The 27,580-nt window shown below is 37.4% G+C and overlaps 1 protein-coding gene across 1 annotated transcript in view; it reads left to right on the top strand.

Annotated features, from left to right (window-relative positions):
* LOC131063952 (DCC family protein At1g52590, chloroplastic) overlaps positions 1–27,580 on the top strand; it is a 146,133-nt gene that overhangs the window by 50,781 nt on the left and 67,772 nt on the right. The window contains exons 3-4 of the mRNA XM_059214098.1: positions 2,133–2,220; positions 7,114–7,133. Coding sequence (XP_059070081.1) covers positions 2,133–2,220; positions 7,114–7,133 — 108 coding nt within the window. The remainder of the gene's footprint in view (positions 1–2,132; positions 2,221–7,113; positions 7,134–27,580) is intronic.

Genomic DNA, 27,580 nt, shown 5'->3' with positions numbered 1-27,580 from the left:
ACCATTGAAGCCTGTTGCTTGATCCTGTCTGGACACTTCATTGCATAGTGCCCATAATGGTCACATCCGAAACATTGTACTTCATAAATGTCTCTCTTCTTCTTTGAAGACCTCTTTCCATTTGAGCCGTTGCCCCTTTTTCTCTTAAAGTTCTTCTTTCCTTTCTTGTGGGAATTTGAGTTTAGAACTTGAATGTCCTCATTGCCATTGTTTTGTTTTATTCCTCTTGTGACACAAGATTCCTCTTGAATGCAATCGGTTTTCAATCTATCAAACTTAGAAAATTTAGAACGAGCACCGATTCCTTGAATGAATGATTCCCATGAGGTAGGAAGTCCATTTAGGGCCATCATAGCAAGTTCTTTGTTGTCTACTAGATGTCCAATAGTTGATAGTTGATCCCTAAGCTCAGTGATCCTCAAGAAATAGGATGTAACTGTCTCTCCTTTATTCATCTTTATATGGTGTAGTTGATTCTTCAAGGTGAGAGCCCTGCTAGTGTTGTTGATTTCATAAATGTCAGCTAGGGCTTTGAACATCTGAAAGGCCGTCTCATATTTAGAAATAACTGGCACAATGTGGTCTCTCATTGAATCCACAATTATCTTAAGAGCCTTCTCATTGTCCTTGCTCCATTGAATTTTCTCCGTATCATCAGAGGGTTCAAGAATTTCACTTTTGACGTGGGAGTCAATTTTATTTTCTTTCAAAAAAACAAGCATGATCCTGAATTTCCAAGATACAAAATTTGATGCTCCATCTAGTCGATCTTCAAACCTAACTCTGGTTGCCATTAGGACTATAGGAATGTGATCTACTAAGAGCCGGGTGAATGTCTATATGATCGTTACAGAATTTAATTTGATCTTCCTTAACTTAGCTCTGATACCATGTTAAGTTTAATTAAATTCTGTGATCAAGAGGTTAGAACAAATGAAAGGTATAGACTGGAATTTACTTCGAACTACAGTAGTGCGAATGAAGGAAGCACAACACTTATTAATTTCGGTATTGTCCTCCTCCCCATTGGATGCATGTTATATATCTAAGTGAATGAGAGGGTACGTAGAGAAGAGATATGTCTTCCCACGTGGGAAGACACATCTCTTCCTACGTACCACTCATAATATCACCGCACATTAACAAAACAAATTATTTGCTTGACTGATCGCGATTTATGATAAATCGTTTGATCTCAGCCCAATGACAAGAAGGGGTGTGACCGGTGGCAAACACACTAATTTGATATTTATTTATAGTTTATAGTTAACGTATATACTACTATGTTAACATATAATTAATTCATGTATCAAAAACGGTACAATCGACGTTACAAGAATTAACAATAATAATGTCTAATTGTAGGATTTTCGTTTAGTGAAAATATATCAAATCCTTTACATAGTTATGAAAGAGTACCTTAGCCTTTGACCCTAGATAAAACCAAATTAATGTATTTGTCTTTTATTTGGCATAAACTTGAACCACCTGAAAAACCATTGTAAAAATTGTAAATTATAGGGAGATCCCCCCTCTAATTCGAAGAGTGGTTTTACAACATATCCGTTTTGTTTTGTGTCACACTAAAAGTTGTGAATTAAAATGCTAGTAAACTCCAATCTTCATTCACCTCCACAAAAATGCATGCAAGTCACTAGGCACCTATATTGGCATTTTCTTACATCTTATGACTTATGAATACTATTTTTTGTTCTACTATTGACATTATTTTTTTGCTTTCCACCATATTTTATGAAAAAAACAATAGACATCTGCATGCCATAACTTTCAGTTCATTAGTGTATCTATTCTTTGTCATACCGTTTGGTGCTTGAAATTCAAGTAAGTAGTCTCCATTAGCTATAAAGTATTTGTAGAAAATCTTTATAAACTACCATACCAAAGAAATTAGTGGATGATAAAGTATGGGTGATGGTGGGTTTTTCATGTATCATTCAGATTCTCATAATAGTATCCACCATTAAGATATAAAATAGCCTCATTGTGAATTCCACATACAAAATATCACTTTAGACTGTTCTAACCTAAAACTAGCAAGAATTCTTTTCCTTAATTCTATGTTAGAATTGTATCTTATTACTGACTCTACATTTGATTCATTTACATTGCAGGAATATCAGATATGTATCACTTCAGAGTGAATCTGGCAGGAAGCTGTTGGTAAGATCTGGAAGATCACCAGATGACATTTCTAGTGTGGTACTGTTGTGACGTTTTCACACATCGCCCCATTGCAAATGGGGACCCATGTTTTTTGCTCGTTTTGTTCGTTTTCGCTTTGCTTTTTTTTAGGGTTTTGTTAGTTTGTTAGTTGTCTGGATTTAGGGTCAAGCCTTAGGGTTTTAATTACCGTCTTTTCGGACCAGAATCCAGTCGCTTTTGAGAGCTTTTGAGTTTCCTTTTCTAGAATGCAAATTTTGAATGAAATGAATTCGCCAGAATGGTCTAATTTTCAATTGGAATGTTGACGCAGAGTCTAAATTCGTCTAAGTGTTGATGATGAAACATGAATTTTGTCCAATTGAGTAATTTTGACCAAATTTTGACTTTTTTGATTTTTGATCCTAGGCATTTCAAATGATTTGTTTTCGCCTTGTGAAGTGATAAAATGTGTAAAATCATGATATTTTGGCCTGTAGGAGCAAAATCGCTCCTGTCCCTCAGTGAAGGACGGGAGCTCGTTTTCAAATATCTCATCATTCTTGCAGAGTCCAGACAAATTTTACGTTTGAAGTGATGGAGAACGGCGAGATCTTTCCATTGAATATAAATTGAAGATTTTCATGAGCACAGAAATGCCTCCAGGGGGAAGATCGCTCCTGTCCCTCAGTGAAGGACCGGAGCTACAAATTCAATTTCGCCTTGTCCTTGCAAGATTTTGAAAGTTTAATGATTTGAGGACGTCCGAAGGAAGATACTTTGCCAAATGAATATAATTTGATATGCAAAAACGAAGGAGAATGACCTATATTGACCATATCGCTCCTGTCCCTCTCCAAGGGACCAGGGCGAGGTACCTTGTAGCTCTCGTCCCTCTCCCAGGGACCAGAGCGATTTCCTTCATTATGCAAAATCCAGACAAAGGTCAAGGCAAGTTTACGTTCAAAAACAAGGAAAAACATGAGATAAATGCGTTGAATATAAATTGAAGATTTTTGGGACGTCCATAACAGTGCTAATTGCCTAAATCGCTCCTGTCCCTCAGTGAAGGACCGGAGCTACAAATCCAATTTTGCTTTGTCCTTGCAAGATTTTAACGTCTTGACGATGTGAGAAGGTCCAAAGAGGTACATTTTATCAAATGAATATAACTTGAAGTGCTGTCGGGGAGATCAACAGGGTAGCAAGTCCGGCTTGAGTGAGGTCCTGATCCTGAAATTTGGCTAAGTCTGGAATGCCCTGATCCTGAATTTGACTAAGTCTGGAAACTGAAAAAACCTCCAAAAACTAGATTTTGCAATATAACTCCTGGAGGTCTGAAACCACTCTCAAACATCCTGAAAGTATATATGGAATATAACTTAAAGTATAAGAAAGAAGAAACATAGAAGGAAATGTCACTTATACTTAAATGTTATATTCCATTAAAATTGTCCTGATCGAGAGTGCGACAAGTCAAATTTCGCTCGTGTCCCTCACCAAGGGACCAGAGCGAAAATGCTTAGTTGAGCCATTCCTGACCTTGTTTGGACGAATCGAGACATCAAAGGCATGGTGAAGGACGAAATGAGCATGATAGAGCATCCAGACTTGATCAAAAACAATGAGATGATGAAGTTTTGCCTAGAGGGTCAAATTCGCTCCTGTCCCTCACTGAAGGACCAGAGCGAAATTCTTCATAAGGTACGATCTAGGCAAAGATCAAGCAAATTTTATGTTCGAAGGCAAGAAAGGAGGTCAATCGAACCCGTTGAAGACAAATTGAAGATTATCAAACGTCAACAAAGGACCAAAATGCTTAAGTTCGCTCCTGTCCCTCAGGAAGGGACCAGAGCGATTTTTGTTGTGGATGACTTTCTTGCACAGTTTGAACCGATCTCAAGGCATGGATGAATAGAAGAGCACATTACGAACCCGTTGAATATAAGTTTTGAAGGTGACAAAGTGAAATAAGGCCCATAGAGCTAAAATCGCTCCTGTCCCTCTCCAAGGGACCAGAGCGAAATTCTTATGAAGGCTTAAAATTTGAAAGTTTATCAAGCATCAAGTGATCACGAAGGATCAAGGAACTTTATTTTGCACGATGATGGTGATTGCAAGTTGGAGAACGCAAGCATGAACCCAAAGACTTGAAGTTCGCTCCTGTCCCTCAGGAAGGGACCAGAGCGATATTGATTATAGTTGCTAATTCCTTCAAAAATCACGTTAAGTCAAGGTTTTGCAAAGGGGTAAAAGGTACAAGGTGTCTTTTGAAGATGATATGCAAGAGTTTTGAACGTAAAAGTGTTATCAATTAAGTTAAAGGACTCATATCGCTCCTGTCCTTTGGACAAGGACCAAGGCGATTTTTACTAAAACACTCATGTTCCGACAAAATCAAGACAATGCAAGGATAGCTAAGGTCAAGGACGTCCTTTAAGAGGCAATGAACGAGGAACCAAGGATGAAAGATGACACGTTTTGGCTAGAGCTTCAGGATCGCTCCTGTCCCTCTTCAAGGGACCAGGGCGATATCACATCTAAGGGACATTTATTTGCAAGACAAGTCACTCAAGTTTGAAAATCCTAGCGAAAATGCCAATTCCAACGTGAGGTTAAAGGCTTTGAACGTCAAAAGTGCAAAAAATCAAGACCAAGTGATGGATCGCTCCTGTCCCTTAGTCAGGGACCAGGGCGATGAGGTACATATTTTCCATGTTTTTTAAAAATTTTGGCGCTCAAACGCATTTTTGAATTTATTTAAATGCTAGGAAAATCGATATTTAATTAATGGCATTTAAATTTAGCGCTTGGTATTAATTGATTATTTTTGCCTTGTAAGAAAATCGAATTTATTAATTAAAAATGAAGGCATTTAATAATTGATTATTAATTCATTAAAAAATTAAATGGAGCGCTTGGTATTTATTTGTTTTATGGAGGTCGGCCCTTGTTATTCATTTAAAAATCATTTAAATTGCTTTATTTTTACAAAGTCGGCCTAAATGGTGGTGAGAGGTGTGAGCGCTATAAAGGGAGGGGTAGTTTATTTCATTTTCACATCATCATTTATCATCTCTCATATGCGACTTGGAGAAGGCAAAGGAGGAACGAATTTCATTTCAAGCTAGAAGGCACTAGTAACTATCCAAAGGAGAGGCGAACTTGAAGTTTCTATTTGAGCGAAGTTGCCTAGGACGTCAAAGACATATCAAAGATGGCGAAATTGCTAACTTGAAGAAAAGATCACGTCCAAGGCTTGAAGGGTGGCGAAGTTGATAAGAGGAACGTTCTTTTGAAGATCACATCAAGACTATCGAATTTCAAATTTTGCCTAGGCGAATTCCTTTATTTTGCATTTTAGAGTTAAGCTCTCAAGTAAGGTATGGCAAGATCTCTTGTTTTAATTTCAAATTTTGATCGTCATTGCCTTAATTTTGAATTTTGAAATTTTGTTTTGCCTTAGCTCAGTTGTTTTTAGGAAATGATTAATAAAGGACTTATCATTAAGTTTCCTAAAATTTGCTCTCTAATTTATGTTATGTATTGCAAAATCATGTTACTAATTTTGAAATGTTGTGTAGGCGTCAAATGGAGGTCTCTTCAAGGAAAATCAAGCCGGATCAAGGACGGTCTTCGCCAGGACGATCAAGCCAAGACATGGGCGACCTCTTCCAATCCAGCGTTCCAAGGCGAGGTACATCATCCTGCACATCAAGGACAAAAGGAGTTAGAACAAGAGTTAATCAAAGATAGCCTCTCAACGACATCAAATTAAATATCTAGCAAGCTTCAAGTGTCAGATGAGGTGGCGTCCTAGTCATCATTTCTCCAATCAGAGAAGTCCATCTCAGCATGTCCAGATTCAATGTACTTAACTCATGGAAGGTGGCACAAACTCCGATGTACCTACCCCGGCTATCCATTGGTCGATTTTTCTAGAAGGGACATGTGTCCAAGCAATACAATTTTATCATTGGTCAAGCATTAAATGTTATGTAATGGTTGTAACAAACCCTAATTAGGGTTTTCATTGTAAAATCTTGGCCATTGATCTTGAATTGATCTAAGCCATCAAATTGTATTGTGGGCACTATATAAGCCCAAACATTTCATTTGTAAAAGGAGAATTAGAGTGAAAGAGATTTTTAGATAGAATTAGAGAGATTTGTAAATAGTTGAAAGTAGTTAGAGAGTAGAATAGGAGGACAAGGCAAGAAATTGTTGCCATTGATTGTAAACAAACTCCATTTTCATTGAAGTAATGGTGAAATATGTCGTTTTTCTTGCAATTTGCATGGTTTCTTGTTGAGTCTTCAATCTTAGATGGTAGATAATTAGATGAATGGAGGAAATGTGATTGATTGATGGTGGAATTCGTACATCCATACTACTAGCAGTTTGTTGATTGCAGACTTGCCTTGCGTAGTCAACTGGAATCATTCAGCCTAAGCTCAATTTCAATTTGTTGCCTCTTCATTGATATGCATCAACTTGGATGGTATCTATGCCTGCGGTGATAACTTGAACATCATAAAGCTCCCCTTAGAAGATTGCACTAGTCTTGTGTAGATGTTCCATTGATGTCAAAACAAGACCTAGTTAGAGTTTCATCAAAAGGTCAAGTCATTGCTCCTACATTCTTAGTATTAGGATTAGATCCTCTCTTCGCCCTTATCCTTTTTCTATTTTTTTTAATCTAAGTTAGTAAGAGCCTGTGTCCAGCAAAGCAGATCGGAAGTTCAATGTAAGTCCCCTTGTGATTCCAGCAAATCACATCATACCACTGGAGCTTGTCCACACGTGGAGACCCCACTAAAAGAACCTTGGAGTCTACCTAACTGATCCTTTACGCGAATCTTCAGCAGTTAGAGACTATTTTCTCAAGAGAGGATAAGATGCCTTTAGGTATTTTATTCTGTGTATGATTGTGTACAAAATACACGTCAACAGGTACTTGTTGAAAAAGATAAGTGAGTATACCATAGCATTCCAAATGCCAACTAATATGCAGTACTATTCTGATTACTGTTTCACTCTGTTCCTAACCTATACAAGGTACTGAAGATGTAACTACAAAAAATATTATAACAATTTGAAAAATATACAGCTGAAACATTTTCCAGTGCATCCCCAATTATCAGAAAAATGAAAGATATAACACTAAAACTGTATCATAACAAACTGTCTTAGGGAAACTTTCATGTAAATGGGATGTACTAATGTTCTCAGCTTATTCTCCACCAACTTTGGCAATTAAATATCAAGAATCATGAGTTACTGCTTATCCTAGAGTAAAGATATTTACTTCATGCATTTGATGCTATCCTTGCATGAAAGGACCTGAAAGTGTCAAAGGTGATGCATATCCTAGTTCCTTTTAGAATTCAAAATTTCTTCAATCCAAGAGATTTGAAAATATTTGCAATGCACACTGAACAAAAGAAGCATCTGAGACCAATAGGTTGCATGTGTTGTATGTTCTCTTTTATTGTGAGAATACTTCACATAGATAAACTGATATTTCAGGAAAGTTGTAACTGTATATGAGATATCTGGTGTCCAAATATCAACCTTATTGTTGTGTATGTATAGATTTTTTTTGAGTTGATTTCCACTAAGGCAGGCTTCTATGAATAAAAATCACATGGCAGATTGATTTTTTCAATATCTGTTAGTGAAATCTTTAATTTGTAAGAATTTTGTATTCTTTTTTCTATTCAAACAAACAAATATGTTGCACAATATCCCTAACATCCTTTCATTTAATTGAATTTTGATAAAAAAACTTTAAGATAATAAATTTTTCCATCCTATCTTCAATAAACAATATGTTCTATGGCATTTCTGGGATGGGGATGGCAAGGGATGGTGGAATGTGTTTTGGGACAGAAGTCTAGGTGGCAAGTTTTTTACTTTACTTGAATCAATGAATGTTGAACAGTGAATCTTGAATTTGAAGCATTATTTGAATATCTAAACTTGAAAAATTTGATGTCATGTACAGCTAAAGTTACATAAAAATTTAGCAGAAGTGAAAAAATTAAAATTTCATTATGACAAGTGCAAAATGCAAATTGATTGTGGTTATTGTGAATTGCAAATGGTTGGGAGTAGAGACCAGGTTTGGGTAGAGACCTAAAGGGAGTTGCCAAGAGGTGTGGTAAAGGTGCCATCTTCTTCTCCATCAAGGAAAGATGGGTAGAGAATGAAGTGGAGGAAGCAAGATGGCTGAAAAAATGTCAGGTTAAAGGAGAGTGATTGAGAGTTGCAGTGGCTAGACAAGATTGCAGAGATAAAGGCTATGATGGGTGCGCTGCCAAGGGAATCATTGTGGGAGTAGGCAATTGTCACATCCCACTTGTGCCCTAACTATGTTAATGATGCTTTCATATTATGCACATGTCGTTTTGGATATTGAATAAGTAATTGTGATGCATATGTAAGGTTAAAATATATGTATGTTTGAGTGAATGTCATGTATATAGGATTTTTGGCTAACTATTTGTATCTGGCTAGTGGATGTAGGACCGTCGTCCTCTGAGAAGGAGGTAAAGCATCATCAGGTATGGGAAACTAAAGAGTTGTGAATCAAAATGCCATCTGAACCTAGTAGGTTATGATCTGGTAAGGTAAGTCGGAAGATGTCAGCCAGTCTTGTGTGAGCCAATCTTAGCCAGTAAGGTCAGCCTATTAGGTAAGTTTGGTCTGGTTTTGTCCGTCTTTAATCACCTTGGTATTTAATCTCTTAATTTCAGAAGTAGATGCTTATTGTGGATAATGGTATTAAGAACAAAATATAAGAGCATATGTTCCTTTTTAAAAATATTTAATAATGAAAATGTAAATATAATATATATATATATATATACAAATAAATATATATATATACAAATAAATAAATATATATATATATATATATATATATATATATATATATGTATATATATATGTATGTATGTATGTATGTATGGTTGGGAATATAAAATACGTAGAAAAGTAGGTGTGTGTATATATATATATATATGGTTTTATATATAAATAAATATATATATTATATTTATAAGTTATAAAATTCTAAATGATTATAGAGTGGGCCATGTTTATACGTTAAGTATTAATCAACGCATGTCCAAGCTAAGGAACAAAGAGGATGGAATTGGTTGGTATTTATACCAATTTTAAATTGTGGGGAAAATAATTAACATGTATAAGAACTTATTAATATATCAAGCATGGAATTCGATCTTTTATGATATTGCAAGACTATGGAAAGGAAAATATTTTTAAGTTTGCGGTAGATATTTGGTGGGCTTTGGATACCATTCTGGCCACCTCACCGTACAATTGCAAGAAATGTGGAAACTTTGGAGAGGCGGTGGGGTAGAATGTGAAAAAGAATAATAAACTTTCAATTCCATTTTGATAAATACAGGAAAAACATAGTTATGCCATTCATATATTTTCATTCTATTCTTGGTTAAGAAGGAAAAATACGGTGGAAATAGGAAGGAAGAAAACAGAACAAAGAAGGTAGAGGATAGCTCTCCACGATACTGGTTCTAGTTGGAAGAAATTCAGAGAAGGGTTGGCGGGTGAAAAGCTATCATTTCCAGCCACATATATTTAGTAGAAATAGGTCATGTAATGAATAATTTGTAGTAGATACTTGGCAATTTTGAGTTTAATTTTCTTGAATAAAAGAAAAGGAAATGGAAGTAGGAATTGGTATATATAATTGAGGAAGAATAAAAGAACTGCCTGTTATGTATTTAGCATTGGCATGTAATTGTTCGAATTAATATGAGAAGGATTGCATTCTATCTTAATGGAACGATATTGTTCTTTTGTAAGTTTTGTTTTTAAAGTTAAAAAAAAGAGTTAGGGTTCAAAGAGGAAACCAAATTTAAACAACATTCCAACTAAGATTTTCTCAATCATATACCATTATGACTGCTAAGGAAATAATTATATTTCTGTTTATAAAATTATTATTCTAGAAAATTTACCAAACAGTGAAAAAGTTAGCAGTAGTTCTGTTGTGCATTTCGCACACACACCCCTATCCCGGATAGGGGACCCCCGTGCCTTGAGTCTACTTGTTACGAAGAGAAAGAAAGCCGAAAGTATCTCAGGCCAAGTTTTAGGTGTTCGAAGGGTAACCAAAGTGAAGTCGCCATCCCTTCTGCATTTGCTAGTGAAACCCCGACCCTCTCAACCAGGAGGAAAATGCCGAACTTACTGTAAAGTTCACAATATTGTAAAGATAGCCGAACTTTGTCTAAAGTACATGGCTTTCTAAAACACACCGAACTCTCTCAAGCAAAAATCGAATCAGAGAAGGTCGGCTTTTTGAGGAGCATTATAAGAAACTTGAAATCGCTCATCCCAAACTGAATACCCAAAGTTGCAAAGAAAACCATACCCTAAACTTCGCACGAATCCTCAAAAAACCCAAATATTAGTAAAGTGAAAGGCGTAGAAATAAACCCGACATCACATCCCTTAGGTGAAGTCGTCTCAAATCATGCGAGTTTCTTAGTGCAGAGGAATTATTTCAAAGGTAAAGTCGCACTCTTTCACCAAAATTGCCAAGTTTCACAGAGAAATGGGGGAGGCGTTCAATGCTTGAAAAAAAATATGCCCTCGCAAATGCCTTCACAATGCCGAGAAAGGCCTCGACATTTGCCCCCAATTTCGTAGAAGTATTAAGGTTTGGGTTTTATTAAAATGAAAATTTAAATTGCTCACTTCAACCAAAAGGCCCGGTTTTACTTTACAAAAGGTCGGCGATTTTGTTAAGAAATACACAAGTCGCACATTTCAATCCAAATAACCGAATTTGCAATTTCATGTTTAAGTGAATGGGCATTTGAAGCTCAACAAAATCGCATTTTTTGCCAAAGTGCCAAGTTTATAAGGGTACAAAGATGAAATTATGAAATTCAGCCTTTACTCGTATTTTGCAAGAAAGGCAAACCAAACCACAAATCGCAGAGAGAAAAAATTCGCTCTTTTAGGCCAAAATTGCCAAGTTTCATTCAAAGGAGAAGGGCGTTTAAAATTTAAATGCTAAAATTCTCCCAAATGGATCAAAATACCCGATTTTTTTTTATTGCAAGAGAGGTCATTTTTTAAGCTAAAACTCAAAATTGCACAAATCAGGTGAAAATGCTGAATTTCAACTAAGGAAATAAAGCTCACATTTTTCTACAAAAGCCCGAATTTCCCCCTTAGGATAAACAAAGAGTCAAGTAAAAAGGGTGAACTTTGTAATTGAGTGAGAATGTGTCTAACCAAAATCGTGTGAAAAGGCTAAATTGGCCCAAATTCATATTTTGCGAATTAAGCCTTCAAAGTTGCTAAATAGAAACCTCTCATTTCTAACCAAATGGCAGAATTTCATAGCAAGTCAAAGGCAAGACATTTTAACTTGAAGAGAAAATCGCACATCCTTCATCATTTGGCTGAATTTAGACAAAGGGGGCATTTAAAACAAATCTTGGCCTATTTGTTTGAAAAGTCACATTTTAAAACCCTAATTTTATAAAGGGAAGTTATATTGTTTTAAAAGAAAAAATATTTCATCTTCGTCAAAACAAAACCCAACATTGCCTAAAACTTTAATATTTGTTAAATTAATTTATTTAATTTTTCAAAATGATTAATCCAGGTTGAAATTGATTGTTTGTAGATCGACGACGTCGAGAAGATAGGATCGCGATTGACACTGGGAAGCGAAAATGCAAAGCGCAAGATCAAAACGACGATCCTAGAGCACTGCTAATGCGAAGCGCATCGCCGAGCATAAAACGAAGCACAAAGAAACGCGCCACCATGGAGCGACAAGTTGAAGCCCCCAGCAAGACCGAAGATAAAAGAACACTCAGAATGCAACAAGTGTATGCATACTCAGAAATGCACAGCAGGAATTGATTCCAGAAAATCAGTTGTAAAACTGAATTGTTTTAATGTAAATAACCATTTGTGGGCCCCATCCAATATATTCAAAACAAAGGGACACAAGTCAGTCATGCTTCAGTTATTTCCAACTACCAAATTGACTGAATTAATGACAAATAGTTGTAGGTGGCTGGGAAAATGGTTGAAGAGGGCAGTTGAGAGTTATGGTAGTTATTAGGCATGGGTTAAAGCTGCCAAGTTTCTAGAAGGCAGATCAAGGCCCTTGGATGCAGTTAATCTTGACCCTTGATTCAAAATTGTAAAATCTATAAAAGGCAGGATGCCTCTCCTTGTAAAGGGTTAGATTTTTTAGGGGTTAGAATTAGTTAGATTTTTAGGAGTTAGCAGTTAGATGTAGTTTTCAGATTAGAAATAAAGTAGAATGTTGTAAGAAATTGTTATAATGATAGCTAAAATCAATATATGAACATTGAATCTGGTGTTTGTTATTTTTGGTTTTATTTTGTTTGCATGGTTTCCCTCCAGCTAGTTAGAGGTAAAGTACGATGATTTCAATGGCAAAATGTGGGGGATATTTGATGCATTTTAGGTTCGTACCATTGGAAACCTACTGATTGTAGGTCACCGTGCATGGTTAGTCTGAACCTTACCTATGCTTAATTCAATCGTATGTATTCGTTTTTGGTTGTGCTAGAGTTGGGCGCCTAGATGAGTATCTCCAGTTTGAAAATCTGTCATCCCCTTGGAGATTGCACTATTCTTTTCGAGTTGTGAAGGTGTCTTTGGAGAAACAAGAATCGGTTTATGGAAATCTGTCTACCCGTAGCACTAGTCATTCCTATCATTGCACTTAGGATCCCTAAACCCTTCCCTTTTGATTTTATTTCCTAGTTTGAGAATCGCAACATTGTTAGATGCAGACCACCTTGTTGCAAACGTAAGGCCCCTTGTGTTTCCAACAAAACACATCAAACCGATGAGTTATCCCATCATAACCTTACATTTCGAACCTTGAGGTTGTCCCCTTTCATCAACTAAAACAACATTAGGTATTCCTTATATAAGAGAGGATAGGATACTCAACAAAATTCTATTCTGCGTTGACCAGAGAGAGTTGTAGTAATATGATTTTAGCCACGTCAACAAGTTCTAGCTGGAAAAACTAAACAAAATAGTTTTAAATTTTGAGAATTGTCCAGCAATTTTGACAAGTAAACTACAACGAATAGTTTTCAACTTAGAAAATTACTGCTCATGAAGTATTGCCATTAGAAAGAAATATTTCTGAACTCCTGAGAGGAGCTAGAAGCTAGCTCAAGAGCTTAGGAATATCTCCACAATCTATATAACAAATGAAAATGAATATACAAATAAGTGAGATGGTCTAACAATGTGAAGCAATGTGAAATCTTCTATGACAAGCAATTCATTCTTTTGTTAGGATTGTAACCCTGGCCTTGAGAATGTTCAATTTTAGAACATTAAATTAATAGATCATAACTTGATCAGTGCATTCTTATTTAATTTCATAACTGAATTAGAGTTCGAACTTGAGAATGTCTTTGTCCTATTATTTAAACCATAAATTACTTATAAGTCACAGGAGTGAGGTAGTCATATGCTAAGGACTAGTGTGAAGGCTAAAGTAATTGACTAATGGTTATAATCAGCCGAGAAGGGTGATGAACATGACTACACTTACTATGTGTTTGCATAAATCAAATCCTTTGGTCAAGGTGTCGCTTGTGTGTAGCATCAGTCAGTTTGTTTAGCCCAGATATCCAACTCAGTCAGAGGTCATGCAAAGTAGGAGTAGCCTAAGTATGTGGCCGACTAGGGTTGCATAGGGTTGATACACCAGTCTTAGATGGCATCTTGACTCCAATTCTTGGATTCCCTGTGAAGGGTCGGGTCTACCAGTTGGTAGACATGAGGGGCTGAAAAGTCTGTGGTTGGGTAGAAAGGTGCCCTGATGATGTTTTCCCTCCCCAATTTTAAATGATCAACTCAAAAAGAAAAGACATTAGAACTTCAGCATTAGTCAATAATACAAGTAATATCTTATCTCTTCCTATTTCAGTTTTATCATTATGAATAGTATGTTCTAGATTATAAGTAGAATATGTGATGTAATTACTTTCAAAAAAATTGTTGTTTAAGTTATTAATACTGTACAATGGAATCATGTTATCTATGATGTTAATTTGCTTTCATTTCATGATAATATGTTTGAAAGTTTTTTTATTTAGTTTGATTTCAAACTGTAAGATAGATGCTTGTTATAGCAATGGTAGTGCTGAGAGGAGGATGGTGTAGAGAAACCCACACTCTCATGTAATCAAGACTTTGATGATATAGTTGAGTGTGTGTTGGCAATGGAGCATGAGTTTCCATGAAGAGGACTCTAATAGAATATTGTTATGTTTCTTTAATGGTCATCTTAGTTGTCTTTAGTTTATTTAGTTAGTTTTTGTCATCTTAGTCGTCTTTAGTTTATTTAGTTAGTTTCTATTTTCAGCTTTAGTTTACAATTGTTTCTTTTAGAAACATTGTCTCTTGTAAATTCTTTATATAGAGCTCTCACTCTATTGTTTAATAACATCGAATATTTTAACATGGTATTAGAGCTGTTCTAAGCCTATCTCCCTCATGGGAGGGCTTGGGATTATGGGAAGGCTTTTCCGGTTCTCTGTTTTGGTACGGATTTGCAACCAGTCTTCTAGGCAAAGATCGTGTAGGATTTTTGCATGCAGAATTTTGTGGGCTCTTTTGGAGCTATAATTTGAATTTTTTGTGAGTTCGTAGATCTGTGTTCGTGGGCAATTTGGGTGCTGCATTTGAAGATCGTGGAGGTTTTCTTATGTTTTTTCGTGCACACAAATTTTTGGTTTCTATTCGCAACTATGGTGTTTCAGATCTGCAACCCGCATTTGTATTCTGCATTTTGTGACCTAGGGTTTCAGATCCTGTGTATGTGCAGTCTAGGGCTTCGTGGAGTTGGGTTTTGTTCGATGTCTTCATCTCCCTGCAAAAATGCGACTAGGGCACGCAATCTGCCTCTTTGTTTGGTCGCCTGGAGATGTTTTGATGGGTTTTCATAATTTTTTCCTTAAAAAATTTCTTATGGGTTTATAATTTTTTTTCCCTTAAAAATTTATTGGTGGGTTTTAATAATTTTTTTGAAAAAAAACGATGCTTTGTAATCTTTAGTTTCTGGGTTTGGCAATTTTTTCCTCAAAAATCGTGGCTTTTTTGCAGTCTGTTTTGGGTCATCATGCTCATCTGCAAAAGTTTGTGGACAATTTATGTTATCCAGAAGTTCTCCAGATTTTGACAGGGTTAGTGGCAGGCTCATGTTGTAGAACATTCTGAGAAGAAGGGGGCAACCTTCTCTGTTTTTCTCTGGGTAGTTAGAACGATGACATGACCATTAAGGGAGGGTAATAGAATATTGTAATGTTTCTTTAATGGTCATTTTAGTCGTCTTTAGTTTATTTAGTTAGTTTTTGTCATCTTAGTCATCTTTAATTTATTTAGTTAGTTTTTGTCATCTTAGTCGTCTTGAGTTTATTTAGTTAGTTTCTATTTTCAGCTTTAGTTTACGAATATTTCTTTTAGAAACATCATCTCTTGTAAATTCTGTATATATAGCTCTCGCTCTATTGTTTAATAACATCAAATATTTCAACAGACTCAGAGACCCCAAATGGGTTTAGTTTGTAGAGAAGAGGTTGTTCGACAACATGGCAAAAGGTATGTAGAAATGGAGGAAACACAAAGACAAGGCATAGGGGCAAAATTGGGACCATATGTTCTCAAAGTTTATGGAGGCAATGGTGCAACCAAGGGAGTAGTTATAGTGGCTTCAAAGTTGGAAACTAATAGGTGTGAGGATGCATAGGAGGAGGATTGTGGACAATATTTAGATGAATAAGAAATCCTCATAGAGGATGAAGTGGAAGCTAGAGAGCTTGAGGAAGGAGAGGCTCTTGTATTTTGTCCTGTGTTAGTATTTTAATTCACACTTCTCAATGTGACACAAAGTAGAACATGTACAATAAACTGCTCTTCAAAGTAGAAGGTGAAGCTCCCTTTAGCTTGGAATTTAGAAGACTTTTCAAGTATACAAGATGAACAAACTGAATTTAAGATGTATCTTTTTGTTTTTCAATGTAGAGCACATAGCATTTTCAAACTTCAATGTATCTGCCCTAGATGAGAAGTTTCTGATATAAATCTATCTGTTCCAGCAAGTAACATGACTAAAAGATGTTTATGATTTTCAATTAAATTTGGAGAGTGAAAATCATTTATTAGACAAAGTAAGATTCAATGAAAAAATACAAAGACATAAACAAAACTTATGAATTAATTATAAAGAATTGTATGCAAAGCCAAAATACTTATTCCAATAATCTTAACAATACAAATCTTGCTAAGGTCATTCAATACACTCAACTCACACACAAACAATTGTAGGAATAAGAACTCTGTGAACAACAATTTCAGCAATAATTAGACTTGGAAATTACCATTAGAAAAATCCAAGTGTAAAGGCTCTCATATTATTTATAAGAATTATATGAAAATAAATAAAACAATTTAATTGCTACTTCTATCCTAGGAATAGCTTTGCATGAAATCAAGCTTTATGGTAGGATAACCCTAGCCACTAAAAACAATTCTAAAACATGCATCTGTTATGGTAAATCGATGTATTAAACAAAGGCGACGAAGGCTCCTTAAATAGATTTATAAAGACGATATTTCTAAATGAAACAATCGTAAACAAAAGCCAGAATTAGAAACTACCTAAACTAACTAAGATGACCATTAAAGAAATATTACATTATTTAATACCCTCCCTTAATGATCGTTGTCCTAACAACCCTGCAAAAGGCAATTTGCAGGTCTTTTGATCACAAACACAAAGAAGGCTTCCCCTTCTTTTCAAAACACTCTGTAGCTACTGAGGCCCCCCTGGATTTGTAGAATGTTAATGATCAAGATAACTAGAAACCATCCAACCTAATGTTGGGAAAACAAAAACTATCCCTCCCTGTATCCAAAGACACTGAGAACAACTTCTCAAACTGAAACCACAATTTTTTTAGGAAAAATCGACAAACACTTGTGCAGACCGTTGCCCTAGCAACTCTAGGTGCGATCCAAAACGGCTGCAAGAAACCAGATATGATTTTTGAGGAGAAAAATCAATCAAAACCAGACATGATTTTTGAGGAAAAAAATCGATCAAAACCCACAGACAATTTTTTAGGAAAAAAATCATGAAAACCTAGACACTAAAACATCGGCGAGTAGCTGGCACATAATCCAAGTCATGGATCAATATACAAAACCTCGTTTTTGAGGGAAAAAAAAGTTAAAACCCTTCCAAAAAAATTTTAAGGAGAAAAATTAAAAAAACTAAACACTAATTTTTTTAGGAAAAAAATTAGAAAACCCAAAAAAAACAGAGAGCCCTATCGAACTGCGAAACCCCATAAATTTGAGAAACATGGGCACACACAAAATGATGCTTTGAAAACAGGATGAATTGCAGGCACAAAGATGCGTGGGCCTCGTGAGGGCTGAAAAACATAGAATGCGCACAAACCCTTGAACATGCAGAAACACAATTTTGTAGAAGACAAAAACCCACGAAAATCAGAAGAAAGCTCCAACAGTTTTAGAAAAATACCTCCAACAAATTTTTTATTTTCATAAAATATCAAAGAACAAACTTTTGGAAAAAATTCTAGATCAGAAGAGGCTAGAAAAATTCGCCAAATTTTTATGAAATCCCATTGACCCGCTCTGATACCATGTTATGGTAAATCGATGTATTAAACAAAGGAGACGAAGGCTCCTTAAATAGATTTACAAAGATGATATTTCTAAATGAAACAATCGTAAACAAAAGCTAGAATTAGAAACTACCTAAACTAACTAAGATGACCATTAAAGAAACATTACATTATTTAATGGCAACATCTTAGCTAAACTAATAATTGAGTTTATTGCATTATTAATAAAATTGTTGGCATTGAGTTGTCATTGATGTCAATCGGTATTGCAGGCAGTGTGTGTCAACCCGGTATGAAGAAGATTCAACTAGCATAAAGAAGAGAAGAAAGATTATGTGTTAACAGATGACATCACTGGTATGAGGTGAGATGCAGGAGTGAGTTGGCATGCCTGAGTATTAATCGGTAAGGCTTAAACCGGTATGATGGCTGGTTGTTTGTTTGTGATGAAGAGGCGAAATGTTAGATGAATCACAACAACACCCGGTGAGCTGAACTAAACGAATGGCATGAAGACATACCGGAAGGCAAGATGAACTGCCAGTATGATGTGATGCCGATAACAGTAGTTGTTTTGTGTATTATGCATATCGGTAAAGGTTTGTACTGGCAGGGATGTTCAGGGTTGAACCGACTCTTTGTCGGTGAGTTGAAAGTATGCCGATGTGTGCCATGGGGAGCTGAGGTGGAAAACATGCAGAGGTTGATAAAATGTTCATTGACATAGATGTCTGTGCAGTTGATGGTCATTAAATGATAAATCCACAAGTCACGGGATGTTATTTGACTGTTGCGGCTCGAGGAAGAATGGACGACAAAGAATGATCAGGTAGTTGTTGGCATGGTGATCAGGACACGAAATCCGATTGCACATTGAGTTTCAGTTAGAAACAATTGGATGAAATGAGGTCGACAAAGATCAAGGCCGTAAAGCAGGGTAAAGTTTACTATTTTTAGAAAACATGCATTGGATGAATAAAAACGTGTACAAATGCATCTCCCTATAGCAGGTGAACGATCCAAGACCGATCGAATCAGATTTGATATAGATTTGGTCGAAGGAAAGAAACCCTAACTGCTTGAAGTTTGAATTTGTTTTTGGCGAGAAAACTTGTTTTTAAATACACAAGTCTAAATCGATAAGTCTGTTGCTGCGGAATGATTTGTGATTATGCTTGTGAATGAAAGAGAGATAGAAAATATTGTTCAAGTGAAAAACAAGAAATCTTAAGTAACTGTGTGTAGAAGGAGAAACCGGTAAGGTGTGTGAACCGATAGAGAACAAACCGACAGAGACAAAACCTAAAAAGTGTGAGCAGGTGTGAAGTGAATCTAGCAGACAGAGGAAGAGAAGTTTCAATAGAGTAAGGACGAGCATAAAGGCAGTGTTGCAGTGTGTGTGAAGATTTCACAGATTAGTAAGATTGAAACCGGTAGAGAAGAGTATTGAAGGGTTGCAAAACTTCATTTGCAACAGGGAATTTATTTTTGTATTTGAATCTTGATATTGTTTTCACTAAGTAGGTGCTTAGTGCAAGGGTTGTAGCTCCTTTAGGTTGTAGCCTATAAATTGTTCAAGGGTTGGTGCTCCTTGGGTTGGTGCCCTAAAATTGTAATCAGATCAGTTATATTGTGAGGCTGAATTGGAGCAGAAGATCTCCAAAAACTATTCTCACTGAGGTTTTTCCCACAGTGAGTTTTCCTCGTATATTTGTTGTTATGTGATGCATTCTTGTGTATGAGTTATTTTGATGATATAGCAAATCCTTTCACACACTTAGTTTACATAGTTTGGCTTACCGGTCAGCACTCTATTTGTTTCATAGAGTACTGGTATATCCTTGTTTGAAGAAAAAGTGTTAAATCACTCTCCTCTCAATGATCCATTGTGTCCAACAATTGGTATCAGAGCGTAGGTACCCTATTTTGTTAAAGCGTTCTCTAGCTTGGGTAGTCCTGTCAAGTGTTCACAATGGCAAGAAATGAATCAACCTCTTCAAAAGCCCTTATGTTTGATGATGTCAACTATGCCTTTTGGAGTAGAAGAATGGAAACCTATTTGTCCTCTCTAGGTTGTGATGTATGGATGTCGGTAGTGAATGAGTATACAGTCCCTAATAATCCCCCTACTGATCCAGATGCTAAGAAGGAATATGAGAACAATGCTAAAGCTAAAAATGCTATTCTTAGTGGGTTATCTGATAATGAGTTTGTTAAGCTCATGCACTGCTCATCTGCCAAAGCAACTTGGGATAAGTTGTAGAAAATATTTGAAGGCGATGCTAAAGTTAAGGAAGCCAAGTTACAGACATTGAGAGCACAACTTGAGGGTTTGAAGATGAGAGATGAAGAGAAGATTGCTGACTATCTCCGAAGGGTTGATGAAGGGTTGATGAAACAACAAACACCATTAGAGGGCTTGGAGAAGAAATAAAAGATGAGGTGGTAGTAAAGAAAGTACTTAGATCTCTCACATCTAAGTATGATACAAGGGTTTCAACAATAGAAGAAGCAAAAGATCTGAAAATGTTTACAATGGATGAGTTGTATGGTTCCCTAACTGCTTATGAGATGAGGACTGTCGGTACTGAGGCTGTGAAGAAAGAAGCTACATCCAAAACATCAAGGAAAGGAAAAGAAGAGTCTGCTCAAGATGGAACTGGTGAAGACTCTGATGATATCATGGCAAACTTTGTCAGAAGACTCAAGACAGGTTCAGGCAAATACAAAGGCAAGCTGCCCCTGAAATGTTTCAATTGTGGAAAGATTAGACATTTTGCTGCCAAATGTCCCTATAGTGATAAGAATGAAGATGATCAATCAAGTGGTAGCAGATCATATGGTATGGACAAGAAGAATAATGTCTACCAGCATGGTAAAAGGGGCAACCGGAAGCAGAGCGGTCTTTACACATGAAAATGATACCACAGATGAGGAAAGTGTCTCAGATGACTTTTGTAGTGAAGAGGAAGTCAGAGAAAACCTTTTTATGGCCCAAGAGGTTCCGATACCTGAAGAAGGAGAAGAAGAAGAGAAAGAAGGAGAAGTAGACCTTGAAGCAGAGCTCATCAGTGCCTTGGAAGAACTGAAGAAAACAAGAAGAGATCTGAAGAAGGTGAAAAAGGCTGCAGCTGAAGAACAAGAGATGTTGGAGAAATCTCTTGAAGAATCCAAGAAAACAATTGCAGATCTAAAACCAATTGGAAGAGGCCAAAAGGATCTGTGAAGTTACTAGTACCAGCTTGAGTAAAAAGGAGGAGCATCAGAACTTGGAAGAAGAAATTGTCAAGCTCCAGAAGGAATTGGAGAAAAGCAAGGAAGAAATGAAAGTGAGAAGCAAATATGAAGGCATCACCGAAGCTTTAGACAAGATGTTGAGCAAACAGAAGCAATCTAAAGATACCGGTGGCTTAGGATTTGAAGAGGGTCAAAGTTCAAACAACAAAGACACATCCGGTAAGGAGATACAGTTTACTTCTTCAAATGAAGGTGAAGTGAAGAAGAGATTCACGGTAAGCAAGGATACCGGCAAGAAGACATATGCAGATGTGGTTGAGAACTGCCACACAAACCGGTATACAAAATCAATGAACCGGAGGCCATACTCAATGCACCGACATGCAGATCCAAGGAGAAATGCAAGAGTTGACCATGAAAGATTCACCAGAGTTAGCAACATGAAAGGAAGACCCTCGGTGAGGCAGTCGTTTGTAGGTTCAAGACAATATAACCGGTATGTTCCAAACTTTCATGGTTATTGTCACCGGTGTAATAAGTTCGATCATATAATGGTAGATTGTAGGAAAATGAATGTAAACCCCAGCTTTGAGAGTAGAAACTCATTTGCTGCATTACAAAGTACAAATGTCACATGTTGTAATTGCAATGAGTTTGGTCATGAGAGTTATGAGTGTAGGAGAAATGTGGAGATGTCCTACAAGAATGCTTTGGATACATCTTTCAATGCTAATGTAAAATGTTACAAGTGTTAAAATTTTGTTCATATAGCAAGGCATTGTAAGCTGAGAACTGACAAGCAAAAGAAAACAGTACCAAATCAGAAGATAGAGACTAAACCGGAACACAAGATGACAGAAGAGGAGAAGAAAGAAGAGAAACAGGTTTGGATAGAGAAGGAGAAGAACAAGACAGAGTCCAGCTTGATTGTGCAGACTGCTCTACATGCTGAAAGAAGGAATCTATGGGTAGTAGATAGTGCCTTCTCAAATCACATGACCGGAGATAAGAAAAAGTTTATCAAGCTTGATGATTGGAATGGTGGTTCTGTTCGGTTTGGTGAAACTCCTCTATCTCAAGGCTCATGATGTGTACTGTGGAAGGACTAAAGCATAATCTGCTAAGTGTAAGTCAGATGTGTGACAAAGGGTACAAGTTCACATTTCACTCCACCGGTTGTCAGATAAGCAAGCAGAGTACTCGTCAGGTTGTAGCCGAAGGAAAGAGGACAGATGGAAATGTCTACAATCTGAAGGAATGCTATGAGCCCCAATGCATGATGGGATAGGTTGATGAAAGTTGGTTGTGGCACCGAAGATTAGGTCATGTGAATTTTGATAATCTAGTGAAGATAAGTAAAAACCGGTATGTGAGAAATATTCCACAAATAACTAAACCGGCAAGTACTTTTTGTGATGAATGCATCAGAGGCAAGCAAATCAAAGTGAGTTGCAAAACAAAAGAGTATAATACCTCAAGACCTCTAGAGTTAGTACATATAGATTTGTGTGGACCAACAAGGACAAGGGCTCTGACCGGTGAGAGATACTTCATGTTATTCATTGATGACTACTCAAGGATGACTTGGGTGACATTTTTGCATGAAAAATCACATGCATTTGAAAGATTCAAGATTTTTAGAAGGATGATTGAAAATGATAGTGCACACTGGTTAAAGTGTTTAAGATCAGACTGGGGTGGAGAATATTCTTCAAATGAGTTTATTGACTACTATGAGAAACATGGAATCCGGAGACAGTATTCAGCAACAAGAACACCATGACAGAATGGTGTGGTAGAAAGGAAGAATAGGATAGTGAAGGAAATGGATAGAACAATGTTGAATGAGGCCAGCATACTGGATACATATTGGAAGGAAGCAGCTCATACTGCTGTCTATACATTAAACTGGGTACGGCTAAGAGTGAACAGTAGAATGACCCCTTATGAGTTATGGTATGATCGGAAACCATCACTCAAGCATTTTAGAGTGTTTGGAAGTAAGTGTTTCATCAAGAGAGATGCTCATAGATTAGGAAGCTTTGATTCCCAGAGTGATGAAGGAATCCTCTTGGGTTACTCAACCAATAGCAAAGCCTACAAATGCTACAACAAGAAATTGAGAAAAATGGTTAATAGTATAAATGTGAGAATAGATGAAGACCTACATAAGAAAGAATCTGCACCGACACCCTATATTTATTTTTCAAATGATGAGCATGAAAATCAATTTGACAATGGACCAGTGGAAGAAGCACCAAGTAGGAACTCCAACCGGTATGTGCAGAAGAACCATCCGGAAGAACAGATCATAGGAGATAAAAATGAAGGTGTGCAGACCAGAAGGAGACTGGCCCGGAATGAAGAGCAGGTAAATTTCAGCCTCATGACAGAACTTGAGCCCAAAAATTTTGATGAAGCTAGCAAAAATGAAAAGTGGATAGATGCCATGGATGAAGAGCGGAAACAAATTGAGAAAAATCAAACTTGGGAACTTGTTCCTAGACCGATAGACAATAATGTCAGGTACCAAGTGGGTCTACCGGAACAAGATGAATGAAGAAGGCAAAATAATCCGACATAAAGCAAGGTTAGTTTGCAAAGGGTATGCTCAAGTGGAAGGTATTGACTTCGAAGAAACTGTTGTCATTTTGTGACACCTTGGTCCATCGGCAAGAACCGATCGGAGATACGTTCTATGGACCAGCATTCCTAGCCTCCCTTTCTTTCACCTCTTAAGCTTCTCCTATCCCGGAACTCTGGAACCCCAAGGTTCCGAAGTTCCTTGTTCCTTCCCTTGTCTTCCTCACTTCGGGAGTCCGAGCTTCCTTCCGACTGGCAACACTTCCGGATGGCATGATCGACACTCAAGGATTTTAATGCTCCGACAGTTTTGGTGACTTGTGCACTTTGTTTTGTGGAGCCACAAGGGTGCATTAAATGTTTTGGCCGGATTTCCATCAAGGGAGGTACGGGGCCATGCTTGGTGACTTATGTCATGTCTGACTTTGGAAGTTTAGTCAATCCACCTTCTCAGGAGTGCCCTTTGTGGGTATGGCTAGGTTGCTTGCATGTACAAGTCAAGTGCATGCACTTCCTTGCACTTCCAGACTGACAAGCAGGGGTCATGATCACCCTTGTAACCATTTTTTCTATATAAAGGTTGTTAAGCCTCATTGTAACCTAGGGACGCGTCCCCCGGGTTAAAATCCCTTGTCCCTGTACTGGGGACGTTTCGGGGACTTGGGGACGTCCCCCGTCGTCCCCAAAATTGCAAAATTTGTGGGAAACGTCTTGGAAACTTGGGGACGACAGTGACTCTCAAAGGGAACGTCCCCCCATCCCCAATATGGTTTGGGGACGTCCCCCCGTCCCCTAATTGTCCCGGGGACGGCCAGCCGTTCCCCTTTTCCCAACACAATTAAAAAACCAAAAAAGACTCAAATGCTCAAAAAATCATTTTTTTATTTTATTATAGGTCTATAAAATTGGATTTTCATTAATATGATGGGTAAACATGTTTGAATCACTTCCAAAAGCACTTAGAAATAATGAACAACAATCGGGTAATAAATTTCACAAACACTTAGAACGCGGTAGTGCGTAAAAAAGTGGTTGTAGGTCTGCAATATTGGACTTTTCACAATTATGAAAGGTAAACAAGTTTGAATCATAGCCAAAAGCACTCAAAAATATGAATAACAGCTTGGTATAGAATTTCACAAACATCCAAAACTTTGTAGTGCATAAAGAAGCGGTTGTAGGTCATAATAGAAATGGAAGACTATCAAAATATCCTTCAACCAGAAATAAACAATGAACTACATGCAAACAAGTGTTGGCATATTGACAATGTATTTTCAATTATGAATGCATATTGAGTATTGACAATCAATTCTGAACACAAATGTGGTATGTTAAGGTTCTATAATGTACATATACTTGCTTTATCCATGTTTTCATATGAATATAATGTATATATACATGCTTTATCTATTTTTCATATGAACATTTAAAATTTCACTATATATTTTAAATTTTTCCTATATTTTATATAGCTGTCCCCTTTGATGGCCCCCGCCGTCCCCAAAATTGGCAATAAAATTTGTCGTCCCGGAAACTCGTCCTGTCGTCCCTTGCCGTCCCCGTCCCGGAAACTTGGGGTAACATAGTTGTAAAGGGTTCTCTCCCTGCTAGCTTGAGCTCTTCTATGCTTTCCCACTTCTCTTGTATTTATCTTGCATTTATGCAATTATAAGTTTGGCCTTTGGCCTTTGAATGAATTGGAATTACATTCTTGCCTTCCTTCAACTTATGCATGCTGTGTATATTTTCTTACCTTCATCATAGGTGTATGTTTTGTGGCTCTTCTCTCCATATATGTTGTGTTAACTTGTTTTTTCTGAGTGTGGCTTGTGGGAATCCTTCTCCCCTCTTGACACTTAGAAAATTCTAACCTCCACACATGCATTTGGGTCACTCATGCAATTGAAGTTTGTGCATCTCTTGGGTATTTCAGTTGATTCCTTGTGCCATTTCAGGCGGGGAGAGGAACAATCTCTTCTTGGTGCATCACCTTATTCTATTTCAAGCATTCTCTCTTCCCTTTACCTATGCAATTTGTTAGGATAGGCTTAGGAATTAGTTTTGAAGTGTTGAGTTGGTTCAACACCTGCACTTGGATTGAGAAGGAAGTCGACCTTCTCTGGAGATTCAACCCCCTTGCACAAGGTCCCACACTTCGGGGTTGTCTCCATGTTGCACAAGGTTGCTGAGTTGATAGCTCAGCAAGGGTGCGAGCTTGTGTTAACAATTTTTGGCATGCCCTGTGGGACTTAATTTCGACATACATGCTAAGGATGCAGTGTTCTTCTTGGCATCTTAGCCTTTGGAGGTAGTCATCTTCAAGCACTTGGCGACTTTGCTCACAAGACTGGTCTTTTGCACATGATTTGTTCCTTACTTCGGAACCCCGAGGTCTCCAGGTTCCAAAGTCAGTGGAACCATCTCAACCCTGGGACCCCGAAACCCCCAGGTTTCGAAATTCCTAGGACCGCTACTTCGGAAGTCTAGAACCCCCAGGTTCCGAGGTGCTTAGGACCAGACATCCGGAACCCCCAGGTTCCAAGGTCTTTGCTTGCCAGTCCAGTCTCTCACTCAGGCAGGTTATTGATTTCATGCCCAGAATTCATACAAGGGCGTCTTCTAGAGGCAGTTTCAAATTCATAGAGCTCCCATCTACAGATTCTAGAAGGCGGAGAGGTAAACCTTCATTGTCACCAGTCAAGGGTGTTAAGGTTGTAAACACTCCATCTCCCAGGTCTCGTTCTACTCCTCCATTTACAAGACCATTACTATCAAGGGCTCCCACCACTCATATCAATAGACCATTGTTTTGCATGGCTAGAAATCAGGTTTTCGTTACCTTCAATGGGGGGAGTCCTCTTATTTTGACTCAATGGAGTGACATACCAGTGGCTGCATTTGAAGAGTATACCATACTTCACTGGTGAGACAACTACTACGCCCATTGAGCACATTCAAGACATTGCAAACATCTGTTCCGTCCATAATATCACTCAGGATGATGTTGTTGTCAGACTCTTTGCCACATCTTTGAAAGGCAAAGCTTTGCAGTGGTATAGATGGTTGTCGTCCAACTCCATTCACAATTGGGATGAATTGGGGGAGAGGTTGTGCAACCATTTTGAAGACAAAAATGATCACCTATCACTTGTGGAGCAGTTGACTACGATCAAGAGGGCACCCCACGAGTTCATGGGAGATTTCAATTTCAGATTCCATAAGACATGGAATAGAATTCCTGCTCTAGTGAAGCCATCTCCAAATCATGCCTTCTTGTATTATCTTAGAGCTCTCAACAACGATATAGTTGTCATGGTACAATCAGTGGGTGGAGCCTCTCTACCGGGTGCATATGACATAGGCATAAGAGCAGAAAATTGTTTGATTCAGGCTGGGAAGTGTTGACGTGTATTTTGTACACTATCAAACACAGAATAAAATACCTAAAGGTACCTTATCCTCTCTTGAATAAAGCCTTTGATTGCTGAAGATATCGCGGAAAAGGATCAATCAGGATGACTTCAAGGTTCTTGTATGTAGGGTCTCTACGTGTGGAGAAGCTCTCTGTGGTATGATGTGATTTGCTGGAATCACAAGGGGACTTACATTTGATGATTGAATGTCTGATCTGCTTTGAATATTGCTGGAACACGGGATCTTACTAGCTTTGATTAAAAAAAAGGAAAAAAGATGAGGGCGAGGAAAGGATCTAATCCTAACACTAAGAATGTAAGAGCAATGAATGATCTTTGATGGAATTCTAACTAAGTCTTGTTTTGACATCCCAGGACCATCTCCACAAGGTTAGTGCGATCTTCGAAGGAAAGCTTTATGATGTTCAAATCATCACTGCAGGCATAGACACC

The sequence above is a fragment of the Cryptomeria japonica genome, chromosome 11 (assembly GCF_030272615.1).
Source record: "Cryptomeria japonica chromosome 11, Sugi_1.0, whole genome shotgun sequence".
NCBI lineage: Eukaryota > Viridiplantae > Streptophyta > Pinopsida > Cupressales > Cupressaceae > Cryptomeria > Cryptomeria japonica.
Note: the sequence above shows the minus strand (reverse complement) of the source record. Positions and strands in the feature narration are given on the sequence as shown.